This window comes from Pan troglodytes, chromosome 11 (assembly GCF_028858775.2).
Source record: "Pan troglodytes isolate AG18354 chromosome 11, NHGRI_mPanTro3-v2.0_pri, whole genome shotgun sequence".
NCBI classification, from domain to species: Eukaryota; Metazoa; Chordata; class Mammalia; order Primates; family Hominidae; genus Pan; species Pan troglodytes.
This window is the reverse complement of record NC_072409.2, coordinates 46,410,305-46,432,010: the sequence shown is the minus strand read 5'-3', so window position 1 is coordinate 46,432,010 and position 21,706 is coordinate 46,410,305. Positions and strand designations below refer to the sequence as shown.

The following is a 21,706-nucleotide window of genomic DNA, read 5'->3' as shown; positions in this document are numbered from 1 at the left end:
AGAACTATGATCTAGAATGTATAAAGAACTCTCAAAACTCATTAGTATAAAAACAAATCATACAACTAGAAAATGGACATGAAAAGACATTTCACTGAAGAGATGGCAAATATGCACATGAATGGATGTTCAACATCATTAGCCATCAGAAAAATATAAATTTTTCTATACACCTATCAGACTGGCTAAAAAAGTAGTGACAACACCAAATGCTTCTGAAGATGTGGAGAACCTTGATCATTCATATCTTGCTGATGGGAACATAAAATGGTATAGACACTTTGGAAAATAGTTTAGGAGTTCCTTTAAAAACTATGCAATACTATAAACATAGCAACTGCATTCCTTGGCATGTATTCCACAGAAATAAAAACTTATGCTCACATAGCATGAACGTACATGAATGTTTAGAGCAGCTTTTTTTTTTATAACAGCACAAAGCTGGCAACAACTCAGATGTCTTTAATAGGTAACTTCAATAACAGTGGTACCTTCACGCCATGGAGTAATACTCATCAATCAAAAGGAACCACCTCTGGATACAAGCAACAACTTGGATGAACCATCAGAGAATTACGCTAAATGAAAAAAGCCAACCCCAAAGTGTTGCCTACTGGATGATTCCATTTGTATAAAATTCTTAAAATAACAAAATTAACAAACAGAACAGATTAGTGGTTGCCAGGAGTTAAGGAGTGGGCAGGTGGGAGGAATGTAGATGTGGCAACATGAAGGATCCTTGTGGTGACAGAAATGTTCTGCATCTTGACAATGACAAAGTCAATATCCTGGCTGTGAAACTGTTCATTTTGCAAGAGGTCCTCACTGGAAGAGACTTAGTAAAAAGTACAAAGGATTTCTATATTATTTCTTACAAGTGCTTTTGAATCTACAATTATCTGAATGTAAAAAGTTTAATTTTAAAAAGATCTGTGAAGCAGCATGAACACAGACTTAGTGGAGTGATAGGACAGACTTAAGTCCATGAATGACCACTGTGCTGAGCCCCACTATTGGCAAAGCATTAACACTGTTTACTGAAAGGAAGGAAATGAAGCATCAGACAGTGTCTATGCCTGACAAATTTATCAAAACCAATTTACCAAACACCATGTTTACCTCTAGCACTCCTACATTCAAACACATTTCAGGTAGAGTATTTAAAATTATGTAGCAGAATAAACAGGTTAGCAACTCACTGGAAATGGAAATTTTAAGACACTGGGCATAACACATGGAAGTGAATTTAGCCTGTTTCCTAGCAGTTAAAAAAAAAAGACAATGTAGTATTTATCAAAGGAAGCATAGGAGTTCACCAGTAACCATCAACTTTTTCTGGACTTTAAAAGAATTTATAGTGGGGTGCTTGTGTATAAAGTGACACTGAATGACACTGCAGCTGTCTGTAACTCTGCTTTTACTAAAAACCTAGAAACACTGTTTAAGTCAATGGCGCTTCAGTTAGTGATGAGTCTTTCACATTATTTTTTAAACTATTTGCCAAAAATTAATAAAAATATTCATTTTTATGGTCACACTAGTATACTACTTAGACCCAGGACACTTGCTGTAGTGCTCCTAGACTGCTGTAGGGCTATAGTGAGGAATGGGTCACATGTACTGCAGAAGCCCCAGGTAGAGTCAGCTCTGTAGTAATTATGATAGAAGGTTCTGTCGCTGCACAAGCGTTCCAATGGTGAGTGGTAAGCAAGAGGCCAGTGCAGGGCTTGAGGGATGCCAGGCTCTGCAACACAGTTATCTGGCCCCTATTCTGAGCTCCAGCTTCCTTTCATTCATTTACTGAACTACTGTTTATTGACCATTACTAAATGATAAATACTATTCTAAGTAATGGGCTCCCAACAAGAAACAGAAGCAAATAACCACACAGATATAAAATTATAAACTGTTACAAGCTCTACAAAAGAAAAGTACAGTAAGTATGAAGCAAATGAGCAGAGCAGGGTGCGTGTGAGAGTGTGTGTGTGTCTGTGTGTGGGAGGGAGGCTTGAGAAGCAGGGTGACCTTGACAGGCAGTTTGAGTGCTCGTGTGAGCATGGATAAACAAGAACAATAAATTCTCTCTGGCTGTAAGATTTTGTCCACATGCAGCAGGGGTCTTGACCTGCTCTGAGAGGTGTGGGACGGCTTCCCTGCAGAGGTGACGTATGTGAAGGATGAGAAAGTTAAGTAGGAGAAGGGAGGAGGAACAGTGTTCTAGTCAGAACGAGCATGTGCGCAGGCCCCAAGGTGAGAGGACACTAGCATACAGGGCTGGCAAGGCTACAGCTTAAACACCTCAGGGAAAATGGTACAAAATAAGCCTGAAAAAGTGGTGCAGAGCTCACAAGATCATACAAAGGACTTGGGTCTTTATTTTAGGAACAACAGAAGCTCTAAATTGTATTAAATAAAATGTGACAAAGTAGGATTTACATTTTAAAAAGATTACTCTGGCTGTGATGTTAAAAAGGAAAAGAGGAGGCCAGGCGCAGTGGCTCACGCCTGTAATCCCAGGAGTTCAAGACCAGCCTGGCCAACATGGTGAAACCCCATCTCTACTAAAAATACAAAAAATTAGCTAGGTTTGGTGGTGGGTGCCTGTGGTCCTAGCTACTTGGGAGGCTGAGGTAAGAGAATTGCTTGAACCCGGGAGGCGGAGCTTGCTGTGAGCCAAGATCACTCCACTGCACTTCAGCCTGGGCGACAAGAGTGAAACTCCATCTCAAAATAAAAAAAAATTAAAAAATAAAAATAAAAAAAGGCCAGGTGTGGTGGCTCACGCCTGTAATCCTAGCACTTTGGGAGGCCGAGGCAGGTGGATCACCTGAGGTCAGGAGTTTGAGACCAGCCTGGCCAACACGGTAAAACCCTGTCTCTACTGAAAATACAAAAAATTAGCCAGGCATGGTGGTGCATGCCTGTAATCCCAGCTACTCGGGAGACTGAGGCAGGAGAATTGCTTGAACTTGGGAGGCGGAGGTTGCAGTGAGCCAAGATTGCGCCATTGCACTGCAGCCGTGGTGACAAAGTGAGACTCCATCTCGCAAAAAAAAAAAAAAAAAAAAAAAAAGAGAAGAGGAAATTAAAGTCAATTTGAGACCAAATTTTAGTCCACTCATAGGACGACAGGGCTTGGCTTGGGGCGGCAGATGCTTCTGACTGGTTTAACCAGCTGCCTGGGGCCTGCCAGCCCTTGCTTGGCTGTACCCTGCCCTTCACAGGAAACCTCGGTAGCATGCATTCAGCACAGGCACGCGAGTGTGAAGATCCACTTGTGGGTAGTCAAAGAAGTGTCCAAGTCACGGCTCCTCTATCCTTAATAAGGTAGGAAGCAAGATCAGCTGAGACCAGGTGACGGGGTGAATGGGTGATGAGACATGGAGAGACTTTGCCGGGCAGTCTGAGTGACAACGTGAGGTGGTGACCACAGACTAGGATACCACACAGCCACAGAGCTGCACAAAGAAGGCAGATAGCTGTCCTCATCTGGACATCAATAAATAATTACCATGGCAGATAAATGACTATAGACACCGTTAAGCATCTTTTAAGTGAAGGTTTCACAAATTTTGAAACCTTTGGTGAGGTGACTATTTCTTGAAAAACAAAAAGCAGCATTATTTTATGCAGATAACTTCTAATGAAGTATTTCTCTAAGACAGTCAGTATTATTTCAAAGGAACTGCTATTAGAAAACTAGGTAAAGTTTACTTACACAAAAACAATGTCCCCTCTTTTAGAGTAAGCAGGAATAGCACTGGCTATGGTGGCAAATCCATATGAGTATATAATGGCTTCTTCTGTCTTCATAAATTTTGCCAGGCGCTCTTCCAAATCCAAATGAACATCTATTTCAGTTAAAAAAGTTAAATGGTTAAACTGTCTTATAATTCTTTTTCTCTACTAAAGAACAAATAAAAGAACACAAGCAGTATAATTATCAATGCTTTCACCTTATGGCCAAAATGGAATTGTTTTTAAATGATAGATTATACAAGATCTATTAAAATAATTCTAGGCCCATACAACTTCTAAAATACATGAACTAAATCAGCTACGCATCTATCTGCAAAATGTGTTACTGGGGCAGTTCCAACTTCTGGTTATGCTTTGATATCACTCTACTGTAAGACTTCAAGGCCTACCAAGTTTCCCTGCATTAACTGTCCTTGACCAAAACCATTGAGGTCTCACCAATGTTTGGTGTTAACTTATTAATGTCTGTTTGCATTGTAGCAAAAAGAACCCTGTATACTTTGCATCAAGAAGGTGACACTTACTAGAACTCCAGTAACCACTCCTCTAACAATCTGTGTCAGCATTTAGTAGTGGCACCTCCCATCACTTTCTGGGGCTGGGATTCTGTCTCAATTTCTTGTAAGTGTAATGAAGAATTCAAATTTATAGTACAAAAGGAAATATAGTCCTTTTATAGATGCACCGTAAGGAGGATGTTGACATAATAATGAGGATAAATTATAATTATTAGACTGACATGTTTTATTTTCCTCTTAAATCATGGCTCCTTACAGCCTTTTACCTCTCAGACTGAACCATGAGGCTTCATGCCCTCGGACGGAGGACCAGTGATGCTTAGAATAAATAGGCCACTGGCCAGCTTAGAATCTTAAAAACTTTAAAACAGCCTTAAAATGAGACATTATCAAGGAGGGAAAGGGATTTTAAAAAATTCCCTTAGCTCTTTTAACTATGGCAAGACCCAACCCTGGAGGACTAGATAACAGAGTTTCACCACAGGCCCTGTGTGGAGAGAGCTCGAAGAAGCCAGGCCCCTCCAGTCTTAGAGCGCTATGGGAGAAAGGAGGGAAATCAGAGGCCACAGAGTTGGATTTTGAGACCCAGGATGAGTGAGCCAGACTTCCTAAAGAACGTTACAAAACTGTTAAAATGAACTATTAATTCCATTCCTATCAAATAGTGATAAAATATGAGGCATGCTTCTTCCTATTTGTACGTTAACACAGTCAATATCATTTGATTTCCATTACCAATTGGTTATAGTTATTTTATAAAAAGGACACTTTTCATTACACCAACATTAAATAAACGTAGGACTTTACAACAACACACAGAGTTTAGAAGAACGTATCCCAGGTGATCTTCGAGTATAAGACCTCTGACACTACGATCACATGAAATCCAAGGCCGTGATTCCTTGTATCTGACAGCCGCCCTCTAGGAGAGATGCTATCAGAAAAGGTTTCAGGCAAAATCTAGCAAGAAAGAGGAAAACAGCCAAGTAGCTGAGCATGGGTTACTCTTGGGTATGTCTTCCTTCTCATCCTCATTACCGTTCTCTGAGCGCCATCACTTTGCCACCTCTCACGTTCCCAGGTAGGAGGCCTCCTTCAAAGTATAATGGTGCTTCTAATTGAAAATATCTGCCACAAACCTTCACAGTTCAGCCAGAAGGACAACTCAGGCAACAGTGGTTTGCTTTCATTTGGTATCTCCATTTCAAAAAGAAAAACATGCTATGTATACAAACTATTTTTGCTAACCACAAAAGGGATTTTAAATCATTCTGTAGACTTCTTAGCTCTAAATGACTCTTTTCATCCATGAATGATGAGAATGTAAAACTGAGTATGACCCTGTTTCAGGACTTTAGAGTGAGTTACCCAGTTGATGAAAATCAGCATGTTAAAAAAAAAAAAAAGAAAAAAGAAAATCAGCATGTTACAAATCTTCCCATCATTAGGTATACTCGTAACTGTTTATATACAGTTGCCATAAGTGGGAAGAAGAATCTCTCAACAATAAATCAATGACTTACTGGTTCTAGCATAGTCCCAAAAGTTCAAAAAGACTAGTCTTTTCCTTCTATCAGAAGACACTGGGTTTTAGCTGATGTCAGCCTTGCAAAGCAGGTTTTGTGACAGGTAAATATGGGTAACTGAAGAACTTGTTTCTCTTAATGCTCCTTCGTGCAACGAAGAAACTCTCAACCTAAGGGAGGAGAAGGCAGCAAGCAGGAAAACTACAAGGGCACTCACTTTTCTTCAACTTTTGATGTCCATATCTTCTGTGTGTATGATCCATTTCACTAACTGGAGCTGTAGATTTGCGTGGAATAAAACTAAAGTACTATATTCTACAATTCACTGTTAGTACTAAACACGGCAGAGAAGTGACCATAGAGGGAGGCGTCCTAGAATGCCTCCGCACACCTCACAGCCCTCAGCACTTTCTTGCACTTGCTTATCTGCCTGTCTGGCTCCCTCACCAGAACTTCAGGGACAGGAGGCCTCACTATCTCGGTCATCACAGAGCTCAGATTGTAGTTAGGTCTGGGGGTTCAGCCCTGGGCAGCCTTGGTGCCTTCCTCTGTCAAATAGGGGGGATAGTCCTACCTTCCTCAAGGGTTAGTAGGACGACTGCACAAGTTAATGCTGATAAAACACTCAGAACACTGCCTGGCATGGAACAAGCAATATGCTATTTAAGAGTTTGTTTAATTACATTAATACTTGTAGAATAAAAGAAAAGGTTTTATTTTAAAAGCAAAAACCTGGTCACACTTTAGGCAATCTTCTAATAAAGCTATGTGAATTCTGAATTGTTAAGACTATCTTCCAATAAGAGCCACTTGTTCAGCTTCTCACTTACAAGGAGGAGAGATTACGGCCTTCCTGGTTGTTTTCCAGAGAGAACACCATAAAACAGCTGACTTTAGGACGTTTAGAAACAAACTACATTTTCTCTTAAGGCCTTCATATTTTTGCATACATACTGTCCTTAAAAAAAAAAAAATCCCTAGAGGCCAGGTGTGGCGGCTCACACCTGTAATCCCAGCACTTTGGGAGGCCGAGGCAGGAGGATTACCTGAGGTCAGGAGTTTGGGACCAGCCTGACCAAAACGGAGAAACCCTATCTCTACTAAAAAAAAAAGAAAAATTAGTTGGGCATGGTGGCGCACGCCTGTAATCCCAGCTACCTGGGAGGCTGAGGCAGGAGAATCGCCTGAACCCAGGAGGCGGAGGTTGCAGTGAGCCAAGATCATGCCATTGCACTCCAGCCTGGGCAACAAGAGTGAAACTCCGTCTCAACCACAACAACACACACACAAAAATATCCCTAGAGACATGCACAATTTTTCTTCTTAAGAGTATGAGTGATAGCCCTTAGGTACTCACTGGAACATACAGAGCCAAATGTTTTTCATGTTTTCACATGCGGTATCTTATGTGATCCTTAGCAAAGTGTTCTAAAGCCATGCAAGCAATGATTGTTCCCACTTACACCTGAGAAAACCATGATCCCATGACTGGTAAGAAGAAGTGGCAGATCTAGGAATTTTATGACCAAATTGTAAGGTCCCCTGACCAAGCTGCACCATGGTCAAGCCATCGTGACCCCTGTGACCCACACGTACACATCCAGAAGGGGTCCTGCAGCCAGAAAATCTGGGACAACAGGAAAACCACAAAAGAAGAAAAACGGCTAGTACCTGTCTTAGCTGATTAGCCAGCCTTGGGGCATTCTACCATCGTAACAGGCTCTACCCTAACTGATCAATCAACCTCACGACACGTGACACTGTGCTCTGTAACCTTGTGATAATGTACCTTGTGACATTCTTCCCCTACCTGCAAAATCCAGCCCCTAACTGTAACTTTCCATTGCCTACCCCTAACCTGTAAAACCATCTCCAATCCCACCACCCTCTGCTGACTCCCTTTTCATACTTAGCTCACTTGCACGCGGGTGATTAAACAGCCTTGTTGCTCACACTTAGCCTGTTCAGGTTGTCTCTTCAATTGGACGCATGCATAACATTCGGTGCCGAAAGCCCGGGATAGGGGAACTCTCTCCGGGAGACCTCTCCCCTATCCTCCCCACGCTCTTCCATCAAAGAGACTTCCCTCGACCTCAGGACCTCAGACCAGCCCCCGCGAACACTCCCACCTCTGTCTATGGATCGGGTAAGCTGCCTCGGTCTCTCCTCATCTCTCTCCCTCTTTTTCTCTCCTCAAAATTGAGACGAGGAACCTTCCTCTTATCCGTGTTTCCAAAATCCAACATTGGTCACGGACTCTTCTTGGGAAGACAGTCTTCCCTCGGTGTTTGGTGAACGCCAGGGATGCCAGCCTTGGCCATTCGCCAGCCACACAACCCGGGACCTCCACTGGGGATGCCCACTGAGGATGCTAGTGGTTGCTCTTTTCCTTGTCTCTTTCTTTCCCCTCAAACTTTCCCAGTTCTAACATGGGCAACCTCCCACCCTCCATCTTCCCCACTGGCTTCTGTCCTCAAAAACCTCAAACCTCTTAGCTTTCACCCAATCTAAAGCCTAAACGTCTAATTTTTTTTTTTCTGTAACACGGCCTGGCCCCAATATAAATTAGACAATGGCTCTCAGCGGACAGAAAACAGCACTTTCAATTTCTCTATTTTGCGGGACTTAGACAACTTCTGTCGCAAAATGGGCAAATGGTCTGAGGTACCCTACATCCAGGCATTTTTTACTATGATCTCTCCCTAGTCTCTGCTCCCAATGTGGTCCATCCCAAATTTTCCTTATCTCCCTTCCATCTACCTCTCCTTCTTCTACTGGGGATGCTGACTCCTCTTTACCTGTTAACCCCTTCAATCTTTCTCCCCCCCACCCACCTATCCGAACCTGGCCCTAATTCCCCCTCAGAACCGAGTTCTACCCACAAGCCACCCCCTTATGTCCCTCCCATTACCATCCCTCCTCACACCTGCTCTGGCTTACAATTTGGCCCTGAAGCCGACCCCCATGCCCCTGCCCAGCAATTTCCCCTTTGAGACGTGGCAGGAGCCGAAGGAAAAGTTCGGGTTCACATCCCTTTCTCTGTATCTGACCTTTCCCAAATCAGTCAGCATTCAGGCTCTTTTCCGTCAGACCCTACTCAAATATATACAAGAATTCCAATACTTAACACAGTCCTATAATCCCACTTGGAATGACTTAAATGTCATCTTCACTTTGGACCCTAGCTCAATCTTATGCTGATGACTGCTGGCGCCTTGAGCCTGGCCTCCAAGGCCAGGCACTAGGGCAGTACCCGTGAAGGCCCCAAAGGACCTACCAGGCAGGGGCCCAAGGCATAGCCAGGCAGGACTACATGATCTCTTGTTTAGTTCAAGGGCTTCAGAAAGCTGCATATAAAGCCGTGAATTATGACAAACTAAAGGAGACCACTGAGAACAAAGGTGAAAACCCAGCTCAGTTTATGGCCCATCTAGCTGCCACCCTCAGGCGATATACAGCACCAAACCCTGAAGGGACAGAAGGCCGCCTTATTCTTAACATGCATTTTATTACCCAGTCAGCTCCTAATATTAGAAAGAAACTTCAAAAATTAGAGTCTGGCCCTCAAACCCTATAACAGGAATTAATCAACCCTGCCTTCAAGGTGTTCAATAATAGGGAAGAGGCTGCCAGGCGGCAGTGCGCCTTTCAGAATGACAAATGCTTGCCTCCACCTTAAAACAAACCCCAGCAGCACCGCCTACCTGCAAAAACTTCAAGGCGTACAAACCGCAGCGTTTAACTGCCCCTCTGGGACCTTGCTTCAAATGTCAAAAACCTGGCCACTGGGCCAAGGAATGCCCACGGCCCGGGATTCCTTCTAAGCCATGCCCCTGTGTGGGCCCTCACTGGAAGTCAGACTGTCTGACTCTCATCACCAATCCTGGAGCTCCTGGAGCACAAACCCGAAATGACCGACTCCTTCCCAGATCTCCTCGGCTTGGCGGCTGAAGACTGACGTTGCCCGAATATCTCGGAGGCCCCCTGGACCATCACAGACGCCAAGCTTCGGGTAACTCTTACAGTGGAGGGTAAGTCCGTCCCCTTCTTAATCGATACGGGGGCTACCCACTCCACGTTACCTTCTTTTCAAGGGCCTGTTTCCCTTGCCCCCACAACTGTTGTGCATATTGACGGCCAAGCTTCTAAACCCCTTCAAACTCCCCAACTCTGGTACCAAATCAGGCAACACTCCTTTATGCGCTCCTTCCTAGTTATCCCCACCTGCCCAGTCCCCTTATTAGACCAAGATATTTTAACTAAATTATCCTCCTCCCTGACTATTCCTGGACTACAGCCACATCTCAGAGCTACCCTTTTATCCAATTCCAAACCTCCCTCGCAACCTCTCCTTTCATCTCCCCACCTTAACCCTAAAGTATGGGATACCTCCACTCCTTCGCTTGCAACTGATCATTCACCCCTTATCATCCCACTGAAACATGGCCACCCTTATCCTGCTCAATGCCAATACCCCATCCCACAACAGACTTTAAGGGGCCGAAAGCCTGTTACTACCTGTCTACTACAGCATGGCCTCTTAGTCCCTACCAACTCCCCTTACAACTCTCCCATCCTACCTATTCAAAAACCAGATAAATCCTACAGGCTAGTCCAAGACCTTCGTTTCATCCATCAGATTGTCCTCCCCATTCATCCTGTCATGCCTAACCCTTATACTCTCCTATCCTCAATACCGCCTTCCACAACTCATTATTCTGTTATTGACCTCAAAGATGCCTTCTTTACCATCCCCTTACATCCCTCTTCCCAGCCCCTTTTTGCCTTTACTTGGACTGACCCTGACACCCACCAGTCCCAACAACTCACCTGGACCGTCCTGCCCTAAGGTTTCAGAGACAGCCCACACTACTTTAGCCAGGCCCTCTCCCATGACCTGCTTTCTTTTCGTCCATTTGTTTCCCATCTCATTCAATATGTGGATGACCTTCTTCTTTGCAGCCCCTCTTACCAATCCTCCCAGCCAAGACACTATCCTGCTTCTTCAACACCTCTACTCCAAGGGGTACAGAGTATCCCCCTCCAAAGCTCAAATTTCTACTTATCTTGGTATAATCCTCCACCAACATAGGCGTGCACTTCCAGCAGACCGTATTCAGCTAATCTCCAAATTCCAATCCCCACCACCAAACAACTACTCCTCTCCTTCTTAGACGTTGTTGGATACTTCTGCCTTTGGATACCAGGTTTTGCCATCCTAACCAAACCACTCTATAAACTCACAAAAGGAAACTTAGCTGAACCCACAGATCCTAAATCCTTCCCCCGCCCCTCCTTTTACTTTAAAAAAGGCCCTAGAGGCAACCCCTACTCGAGCGCTTCCCGACTCCTCCCAACCCTCCTTCCTCTCCACACAGCAAAAACGCAGGGCTGCGCTGTAGGAATTCTTACTCAGGAACCAGGCCTGTGACCAGTAGCCTTTGTATTCAAACAGCTTAATCTTACAGTCCTGGGCTGGCCGTCATGCCTGCATGCCACAGCAGCCACAGCCCTTATACTCTTAGAGTCTCTCAAAATCACAGGCTATGCCCCACTCACCTTTTATAGCACTCACAACCTCCAAGACTTAGTTTCCTCTTCACATATAAAACATACTCTCGGCTCCCCACCTCCTCCAGCTCTATTCACTCTTTATTGAAAATCCCATGGGGACCATTGCCTTTGGACAGGACTTCAACCCGGCCTCTCACTTACTACCCACTACAAATCCTAATCCACACGACTGTATTTCCTTAATCCACATAGCCTCCTCTCCTTTTCCCCATATTTCCCTTTTTCCTGTCCCTGACCCAGACCACACTTGGTTTATTGATGGCAGTTCTTCAAAAACCAGTTGATTAACACCAGGAAAAGCTGGATAGGCCATTGTGTCTCACTCATCTATCACTGAAACTGCTGCACTCTCCCCATTTACAACCTCTCAACAAGCTGAATTAATAGCACTAACTCATGCCCTAACTCTTGGCAAAGGACTGCATGTTAATATCTATATTGACTCTAAATACGCCCTTCACATCCTCCACCGCCACCCTGTCAACTGGGCAGAAAGAGGTTTTCTCACTACACAAGGATCCTCTATTATCAATGCCCCCTTAATAAAGCCCTCCTTAAAGCTGCCCTCCTTCCAGCCAAAGCCAGAGTAATCCACTGCAAAGGACACCAAAAAACCTCTGATCCCATTGCCCAAGGAAACACCTATGCCAACAAAACAGCCAAAGAAACAGCAAACTCCCCAGTATCTGCTCCCAGTGGCCAATATTTCTCCTTCTCATCTATCACTCCTATTACTCTCCTTCTGAAACCTTAACCTACCAGTCACTTCCCACTCAAGGCAACTGGTTTTTAGATCATGGAAAGCTCCTTCTCCCTGCCTCTCAAGCTTACTCTATCCTCTCCTCCTTTCATGACCACTTCCATGTAGGATATAAATCTTTAACCCACCTTTTAGAACCTCTCATTTCTTTTCCAGCCTGGAAATCCATCCTCAAAACAATCACCTCTCAACGGGCTATAATGCCACTCTACTACCCCATCAAGGCTTTCTTAAACCTCCTCCTTTCCTTATGCATCAAGCACGACAATTTATCCCTGCTCAAGATTGGCAAATTGACTCTACTCTTATGCCCCGTGTCTGGAAACTCAAATACCTCCTGGTTTGGGTCGACACCTTCACCAGATGGGTTGAGGCTTTTCCCACGGGGTCTGAAAAGGCCACTGCAGTTATTTCCTTCTTCTAACAGACATAATTCCCCGGTTTGGTCTCCCTACTTCCATACAGTCTGACAATGGGCTGGTCTTCATCAGCCAAATCACTCAACCAGTTTCCCAAGCCCTCAGTATTCAATGGAATCTTCATGCCCCATATCACCCTCAGTTCTCTGGAAAAGTAGAAAAAGCCAAGGGCCTTTTAAAAACACACCTTACTAAACTTACCCTCCAGCTTAAAAAAGACTGGACCACTCTCCTACCCCTTGCACTCCTCCGAATTCGAGCCACACCCTGGGAACCCACCGGGTGCAGTCCATTTGAACTCTTACACCGCCGCACCTTTCTGCTGGGTCCCAACCTTATTTTAGACACCACCCCTCTTGGTGATTATCTTCCAGTCCTTCAACAGGCTAGACAGGAAATCCACTAAGCTGCCAATTTCCTTTTACCTACTCCAGATACCCAGCCATATAAAGACACCCTAGCCGGACGGTCAGTTCTCGTTAAGAACCTGACCCCTCAAACTCTAGAACCTCGGTGGACAGGACCTTACCTGGTCGTCTATAGTACCCCAACCACAGTCTGTCTGCAGAATCCTCCCCACTGGGTTCATCGCTCCAGGATAAAACTGTGCCCATCAGACGACCAGCCTAGCTCCTCTGCCTCCTCCTGAAGTCGCAAGTACTCTCCCCCACTTCCCTTAAACTTACCCACATTCCTGAAAAAGAACAATAACCCTGTATACCTTTTATTTACAGTAGGCCTTTACACAGTCACCCCAGTATTTAAACTCTGTCTACTTATGTCCCTACTAACCATTCTCACGTACTTCTTTCTAAATGCCCTGCTTTTGTCTATACTACCAGTTCACGCTTTTCCTCCAGACCATTGTAGCTGATATCTCGTGGTGTCACCCTCAAGCTGCCACCCTTAACTCTCTCAGAATGGACAGATGACCTTCTGTGGCAAGGTACTCTCCAATTCTTCCACCCTGATGAAGTTCTTTTCTTTTGTACTTACTCTTTGTCTCACTCCCATTCCCTTGCCACCCTCTACCCCTCCCCCTAATTATCTCCAGCAAACCATCAACCTCACCCACTCCCTCCTCACCATCTCCAATCCTTCCTTAGCCAGAGATTGTTGGCTATGTATTTCCTTCTCTTCCTCCTACTACACAGCTGTCCCTGCCCTGCCAGCTGACTCGGCAACCTCCCCCATCTCCCTACACCTCTGAACCTCCTTCAATGATCCCCACCTTTACCCTCCCAAACAACTTCTTTACTTCCTAGAAAAATACAGCAAAAACTCCCTGATATCTAATACCAACAAGCTGCTGCTCTCCTCCGTACCTACCTACAAAAACAATTCCTTTACCTCAGCAAGCAGTCACAGAAAGCTTTCATCAGATTACAATCAACAACCCCATAAAATGTGCCTTTTCTAGTTTTCTAATACCTGCCAAGAAAATAATTCCCTACCAATCAAAAACCAAGCAAACAACCCATTTGCATTAGACTAGAGGAAAGTGGGAGGCTCTGATATGAGCTTATTTCTTCGAACTTGCCATCAAGAATGGAAGTCAGGATACTTGGTTTATATTATTATTATTACTATTTTTGAGATGGTCTCACTCTGTCATCCAGGCTGAATTGCAGTGGTGTGAACACGGCTCATTACAGCCTCAACCTCCTAGGATCAAGGGATCCTCCTGCCTCCGCCACCTGTGTAGCTGGGACTACAGGTTCATGCTAGTGCCAGGTTTATTTTTATTTCTTGTAAACACGGGGGTCTCGCTACATTGCCCAGGCTAGTCTCATATGCCTAGGCTCAAGCAATCCTCCCTTCTTGGCCTCCCAAAGTGTTAGGATTACAGGCATGAGCCACTAAACCTGGCCAATTTCTAATTTTAGGGTTAGAACTAAAGATTTTAAAGATCACTTCCAGCTGTAGGATTCCTGGACACTACTTCTCCTTATCTGTTTCCAAGACAAATAATGTAATCACCAAACTAGCTTAGGGATAACGTAAGGTGCTCCCTTACATTAAAAAATCACAAAAGTAAAAAACTTAACTGTTAAAGTAAAAAAACACAAAAAGATCCAGAAATGGAAACAAGGATGGAAGATGGAAGATATTTCCCTTGCTCTACTTTCCCCACACTGTGTCATTTTATAAGCCAAAATGCTATTTCCAGCAATAAATTCATTTGAACAATTTTATTTATTTATTTTTGAGACAGAGTCTTGCTCTGTTGCCCAGGCTGGAGTGCAGTGGCATGATCTCGGCTCACTGCAACCTCTGCCTCCCAGGTTGAAGCAATTCTCCCACCTCAGCCTCCCACGTAGCTGGGATTACAGGTATCCACCACCACGCCCAGCTAATTTTTGTATTTTTAGTAGAGACGAGGTTTCAGCATGTTGGCCAGGCTGGTTTTGAACTCCTGACCTCAGGTGATCTGCCTGCCTCAGCCTTTGAAAGTGCTGGGATTACAGGCATGAGCCACCATGCCCGGCCTGAACAATTATTTAATAACATTTTCAGGAGCAAAGAATACACACTTAATAAAAACAACCAGGCCGGGCGCGGTGGCTCACGCCTGTAATCCCAGCACTTTGGGAGGCCGAGGCGGGCGGATCACGAGGTCAGGAGATCGAGACCATCCTGGCTAACACGGTGAAACCCCGTCTCTACTACAAATACAAAAAATTAGCCGGGCGTGGTAGCGGGCGCCTGTAGTCCCAGCTACTCGGGAGGCTGAGGCAGGAGAATGGCGTGAACCCGGGAGGCGGAGCTTGCAGTGAGCCGAGATCGCGCCACTGCACTCCAGCCTGGGCGACAGAGCGAGACTCCGTCTCAAAAAAAAAAATAAAAAATAAAAAAAAATAAATAAATAAAAACAACCATAAAATGCCAGTCTTCTTTGATGACTCCCAGGGAATTCACTGTATTTGAAATCATACACTCATCAAATATTTAGTTGGCCTGTTCCCGGATTATCCATACACAAGGAAATCAATGATCCTTCATCTTCATTCTAGAAAGATAAAAAACTACACTGTTTATCCCCCCTCCCTCCACCCAGGCAATCTGCTCTCCACTTTCTTCCCAGAGCTGTTTCTCAGCCCCCTGCGTGGCTAGTCATGGCAGGGGTTCCGCTCTCATCAATGGACTGTGGGCAGAAGTATGAGGCCATCTCCCCTGCATAAAGAGTACTGCTGCTCTGCACTCGTTCCTCACGCTGCAATCCCCACACATGCACACAAGGATGAGCCCACCATGCCCGGCTAATTTTATTATTTTTTGTAGAGACAGGGTCTCCCTTTATTGCCCATGCTGGTATCAAATTCCTGGGCTCAAGGAATCCTCCCACCTCAGCCTCCCCAAAGTGCTGGGAGTACAGGTGTGAGCCACCATGCCCGGCCTAAAATTGAATCTTAACTATTGAAAGCAGTAGTCTCAAAGAGAACACAACAAAAACTTACCAAATGTGCCATAAAATCCTCTGGGTCCACAAGTCCCCACGCCATACTTCTTTAGAGATGCTAAAGCTGCTGCCTTTATTGAAGTACAAGAATTATACTTTCATAATTTATCTTTAAGAGTTCAAAACAAACATTTCCTATTCTTTAACCCACAGAGCTCCTTCCTTCCTCCTCCAACTCTAACAGAATATAAAGAAGAGACAGGTGTAAAGACTGAGTATATGACTTAAAATATGGAAAAGTTATACTAGCCTGATTCTCAAAACCTGGTTAACTTTTCTGCATTTGTGGGCCAAGTCTTTCCTGGAAAATGCCTGTTAGCCCACAATCCCAATAGGAGAGAGAGCAATTTCCTAGACCCTTCTCCAACTATTCTCTAGGTCTGGCCTGTTCAGTTCTGTGGTTGCTGCCTAACACTGAGCCACATAAGAGACTCTTGCTTCTCTCTGTCTAGGTCCCGCTCACAACTCTGTCAGACAAAAAGTAATGGGAAAAACTTGCATAGCGCTTTCCAACACTCTGATTTTTTTTCTTTTTTTTGGAGATAGAGTCTCGCCCTGTTGCCCAGGCTGGAGTGCAGTGGCACCATCTTGGCTCACTGCAACCTCCACCTCCTGGGTTCAAGAAATTCTCCCACCTCAGCCTCCCAAGTAGCTGGGACTACAGGCATGTGCCACCATGCCCTGCTAATTTTTGTATTTTTTGGTAGAGATGGGGTTTCACCATGTTGGCCAGGCTGGTCTTAAACTCCTGACCTGAAGTGATCCACCACGCCCAGCCTGCATTTGTCTTTTATGTCTAGTTTCTTAAATCAGTAATGTTATCTGTCCACTTCAGCAATATGTGCTACTCACCTTAACCCTAGGGTTATCCAACAATCCAAGAAAATTAAATGAGGCGAAGTTTATACATTCTTTTCCATTCACCACAGTTTTGTGGCTTGGAGGGCTAGGGAAGAGATAAAGAGTGGTACATGTCAATTACACATTCACGTTACCTTGGTGGTAGGCACAACAACATAGTGTTGTCATCCTACCCTATTTGCATACTGGTCTTTGATTTCTTGTTTTTAAGAAGTAATATTAGAGCATGGTACATTAAAAATAAGATATTTTTCCATTAATTTTATTTTTAATAAAATACCTGTACTATTAAAATAAAAAAGAAAAATAAGCTAGAATTCCAAGATGAATGAATGGCAAATCTTAAATGCTTTGGTTTTAAAACTCGCTTAAGAATGAAGCTGCTAAATAAAGTATCTCAGAAAAATCTGGAATAAGCCAAACAGGAAGAAAATATAAAATAAGATCAAAGGCAAGAATAGGCAGAGTGAGTTATGATCTTGCATAGTTAAACGGCTTAAAAAGAAATGTCATGTATAGGAAGCCACTAAAGAGTAAGTGGGATATGTTCCCAATGTCTAAAGTTAACGCTGGAATGCTGTTGAAGAGGAATCCTCACACTCCTGGGGAGCGGGGAGAATGTGGGTGGCAGCTACACTGGAGCCGGATATGAGCCCGGCTGGGACAGGAGAATGGGCTCCTGAAGGTACTTCCGTTAAGCCCTCTGCTGATCTATATTCGAGCCATGAGCCATGTTTCAAAATCATGGGCTCAAATTATGGGTTGCAAACTGTTAAAGGGCTGTGAGACCAAGTTAGTTGGTCACAATCAGCCTATTTTAACCAGAGGAAACAGTAAAACAAAATAGAACGGAAAAGAAAATATCAGAACCATGGCACAGGGTGAGTGATGGGACTATGTATCTGTACTGGTCCATGTACTGGGTTGCTCTATAAAATGCACTGTAGCCAGAAAAAAATGGAGAAACACTATTCTCATTGATACCTTTTAACAGCATTGGTCATCCTTGAGAAAACACAGATGCTGGGAAACCAGGAAAAGAAAAGAATGACAACTTGAAGCAAATTCATGAAAGCGAACTAACTTATAAAAAAGGCAAGAAGACTCAGTGAAAAAACCATGGGTTGTAGAGTCTGTCAGAGAGATCCCCTCTGTATTATGGCTATTGACGACTTCAGAAGCTTAGGGACATCACTGACCTCTGTGATTCTCAGTTTCTTCATCATTAAAGTAGGGGAGAGTCTACCTCTCAGGGAAATTGCTATTATGAAAGTGCCTGGCTCATAAGAGGTGCCCTCCAAATATTTTCTTTCTTCTTCCCTAAGGCTTCAAGGGCTTCTCTATTTTATTTTATTTTATTTTATTATTATTATACTCTAAGTTTTAGGGTACATGTGCACAATGTGCAGGTTAGTTACATATGTATACATGTGACATGCTGGTGTGCTGCACCCATTAACTCGTCATTTAGCATTAGGTATATCTCCTAATGCTATCCCTCCCCCTCCCCCCACCCCACAACAGTCCCCAGAGTGTGATGTTCCCCTTCCTGTGTCCATGTGTTCTCAGTGTTCAATTCCCACCTATGAGTGAGAACATGCGGTGTTTGGTTTTTTGTCCTTGAGACAGTTTACTGAGAATGATGATTTCCAATTTCATCCATGTCCCTACAAAGGACATGAACTCATCATTTTTTATGGCTGCATAGTATTTCATGGTGTCTATGTGCCACATTTTCTTAATCCAGTCTATCATTGTCGGACATTTGGGTTGGTTCCAAGTCTTTGCTATTGTGAATAGTGCCGCAATAAACATACGTGTGCATGTGTCTTTATAGCAGCATGATTTATAGTCCTTTGGGTATATACCCAGTAATGGGATGGCTGGGTCAAATGGTATTTCTAGTTCTAGATCCCTGAGGAATCGCCACACTGACTTCCACAATGGTTGAACTAGTTTACAGTCCCACCAACAGTGTAAAAGTGTTCCTGTTTCTCCACATCCTCTCCAGCACCTGTTGTTTCCTGACTTTTGAATGATTGCCATTCTAACTGGTGTGAGATGGTATCTCATTGTGGTTTTGATTTGCATTTCTCTCATGGCCAGTGATGGTGAGCATTTTTTCATGTGTTTTTTGGCTGCATAAATGTCTTCTTTTGAGAAGTGTCTGTTCATGTCCTTTGCCCACTTTTTGATGGGGTTGTTTTTTCCTTGTAAATTTGTTGGAGTTCATTGTAGATTCTGGATATTAGCCCTTTGTCAGATGAGTAGGTTGTGAAGATTTTCTCCCATTTTGTAGGTTGCCTCTTCACTCTGATGGTAGTTTCTTTTGCTGTGCAGAAGCTCTTTAGTTTAATTAGATCCCATTTGTCAATTTTGGCATTTGTTGCCATTACTTTTGGTGTTTTAGACATGAAGTCCTTGCCCATGCCTATGTCCTGAATGGTAATGCCTAGGTTTTCTTCTAGGGTTTTTATGGTTTTAGGTCTAACGTTTAAGTCTTTAATCCATCTTGAATTAATTTTTGTATAAGGAAGGGATCCAGTTTCAGCTTTCTACATATGGCTAGCCAGTTTTCCCAGCACCATTTATTAAATAGGGAATCCTTTCCCCAATGCTTGATTTTCTCAGGTTTGTCAAAGATCAGATAGTTGTAGATATGTGGCGTTATTTCTGAGGGCTCTGTTCTGTTCCATTGATCTATATCTCTGTTTTAGTACCAGTACCATGCTGTTTTGGTTACTGTAGCCTTGTAGTATACTTTGAAGTCAGGTAGCATGATGCCTCCAGCTTTGTTCTTTTGCCTTAGGATTGACTTGGCGATGCGGGCTCTTTTTTGGTTCCATATGAACTTTAAAGTAGTTTTTTCCAATTCTGTGAAGAAAGTCATTGGTAGCTTGATGGGGATGGCATTGAATCTATAAATTACCTGGGGAAGTATGGCCATTTTCACCATATTGATTCTTCCTACCCATGAGCATGGAATGTTCTTCCATTTGTTTGTATCCTCTTTTATTTCCTTGAGCAGTGGTTTGTAGTTCTCCTTGAAGGGGTCCTTCATGTCCCTTGTAAGTTGGATTCCTAGGTATTTCATTCTCTTTGAAGCAATTGTGAATGGGAGTTCACTCATGATTTGGCTCTCTGTTTGTCTGTTATTGGTGTATAAGAATGCTTGTGATTTTTGTACATTGATTTTGTATCCTGAGACTTTGCTGAAGTTGCTTATCAGCTTAAGGAGATTTTGGGCTGAGACAATGGGGTTTTCTAGATATACAATCATGTCATCTGCAAACAGGGACAATTTGACTTCCTCTTTTCCTAATTGAATACCCTTTATTTCCTTCTCCTGCCTAATTGCCCTGGCCAGAACTTCCAACACTATGTTGAATAGGAGTGGTGAGAGAGGGCATCCCTGTCTTGTGCCACTTTTCCAAGGGAATGCTTCCAGTTTTTGCCCATTCAGTATGATATTGGCTGTGGGTCTGTCATAGATAGCTCTTATTATTTTGAGATACGTCCCATCAATACCTAATTTATTGAGAGTTTTCAGCATGAAGGTTGTTGAATTTTGTCAAAGGCCTTTTCTGCATCTATTGAGATAATCATGTAGTTTTTGTCTTTGGTTCTGTTTATATGCTGGATTACATTTATTGATTTGCGTATATTGAACCAGCCTTGCATCCCAGGGATGAAGCCCACTTGATCATGGTGGACAAGCTTTTTGATGTGCTGCTGGATTCGGTTTGCCAGTATTTTATTGAGGATTTTTGCATCAATGTTCATCAAGGATATTGGTCTAAAATTCTCATTTTTGGTTGTGTCTCTGCCCAGCTTTGGTATCAGGATGATGCTGGCCTCATAAAATGAGTTAGGGAGGATTCCCTCTTTTTCTATTGATTGGAATAGTTTCAGAAGGAATGGTACCAGTTCTTCCTTGTACCTCTGGTAGAATTCGGCTGTGAATCCATCTGGTCCTGGACTCTTTTTGGTTGGTAAGCTATTGATTATTGCCACAATTTCAGAGCCTGTTATTGGTCTATTCAGAGATTCAACTTCTTCCTGGTTTAGTCTTGGAAGGGTGTATGTGTCGAGGAATTTATCCATTTCTTCTAGATTTTCTAGTTTATTTGCATAGAGGTGTTTGTAGTATTCTCTGATGGTAGTTTGTATTTCTGTGGGATCAGTGGTGATATCCCCTTTATCATTTTTTATTGCATCTATTTGATTCTTCTCTCTTTTTCTTTATTAGTCTTGCTAGCGGTCTATCAATTTTGTTGATCCTTTCAAAAAACCAGCTCCTGGATTCATTAATTTTTTGAATGGTTTTTTGTGTCTCTATTTCCTTCATTCTGCTCTGATCTTAGTTATTTCTTGCCTTCTGCTAGCTTTTGAATGTGTTTGCTCTTGCTTTTCTAGTTCTTTTAATTGTGATGTTAGGGTGTCAATTTTGGATCTTTCCTGCTTTCTCTTGTGGGCATTTAGTGCTACAAATTTCCCTCTACACACTGCTTTGAATGTGTCCCAGAGATCCTTGTATGTAGTGTCTTTGTTCTTGTTGGTTTCAAAGAACATCTTTATTTCTGCCTTCATTTCGTTATGTACCCAGTAGTCATTCAGGAGCAGGTTGTTCAGTTTCCATGTAGTTGAGCGGTTTTGAGTGAGTTTCTTAATCCTGAGTTCTAGTTTGATTGCACTGTGGTCTGAGAGACAGTTTGTTATAATTTCTGTTCTTTTACATTTGCTGAGGAGAGCTTTACTTCCAAGTATGTGGTCAATTTTGGAATAGGTGTGGTGTGGTGCTGAAAAAAATGTATATTCTGTTGATTTGG

The 21,706-nt window shown here is 43.3% G+C and overlaps 1 protein-coding gene across 14 annotated transcripts in view; it reads right to left on the bottom strand.

The window, feature by feature from the left end:
• SPTLC1 (serine palmitoyltransferase long chain base subunit 1) overlaps nucleotides 1-21,706 on the bottom strand; it is an 86,058-nt gene that overhangs the window by 32,297 nt on the left and 32,055 nt on the right. For 12 of the 14 annotated variants that reach the window (XR_010148465.1, XR_010148466.1, XM_024345506.3 and 9 more), the window contains 3 exons: nucleotides 16,869-16,962; nucleotides 16,015-16,087; nucleotides 3,719-3,851 (listed from right to left, as the gene is read on the bottom strand). Coding sequence is in view for 12 of the 14 variants with exons in the window: in XM_024345506.3 (XP_024201274.1) it covers nucleotides 3,719-3,851; nucleotides 16,015-16,087; nucleotides 16,869-16,962 (300 nt within the window). In the remaining 2 variants the exon portion in view is untranslated. The remainder of the gene's footprint in view (nucleotides 1-3,718; nucleotides 3,852-16,014; nucleotides 16,088-16,868; nucleotides 16,963-21,706) is intronic. The other 2 variants (XM_063787148.1, XM_063787147.1) reach the window with 1 other exon arrangement.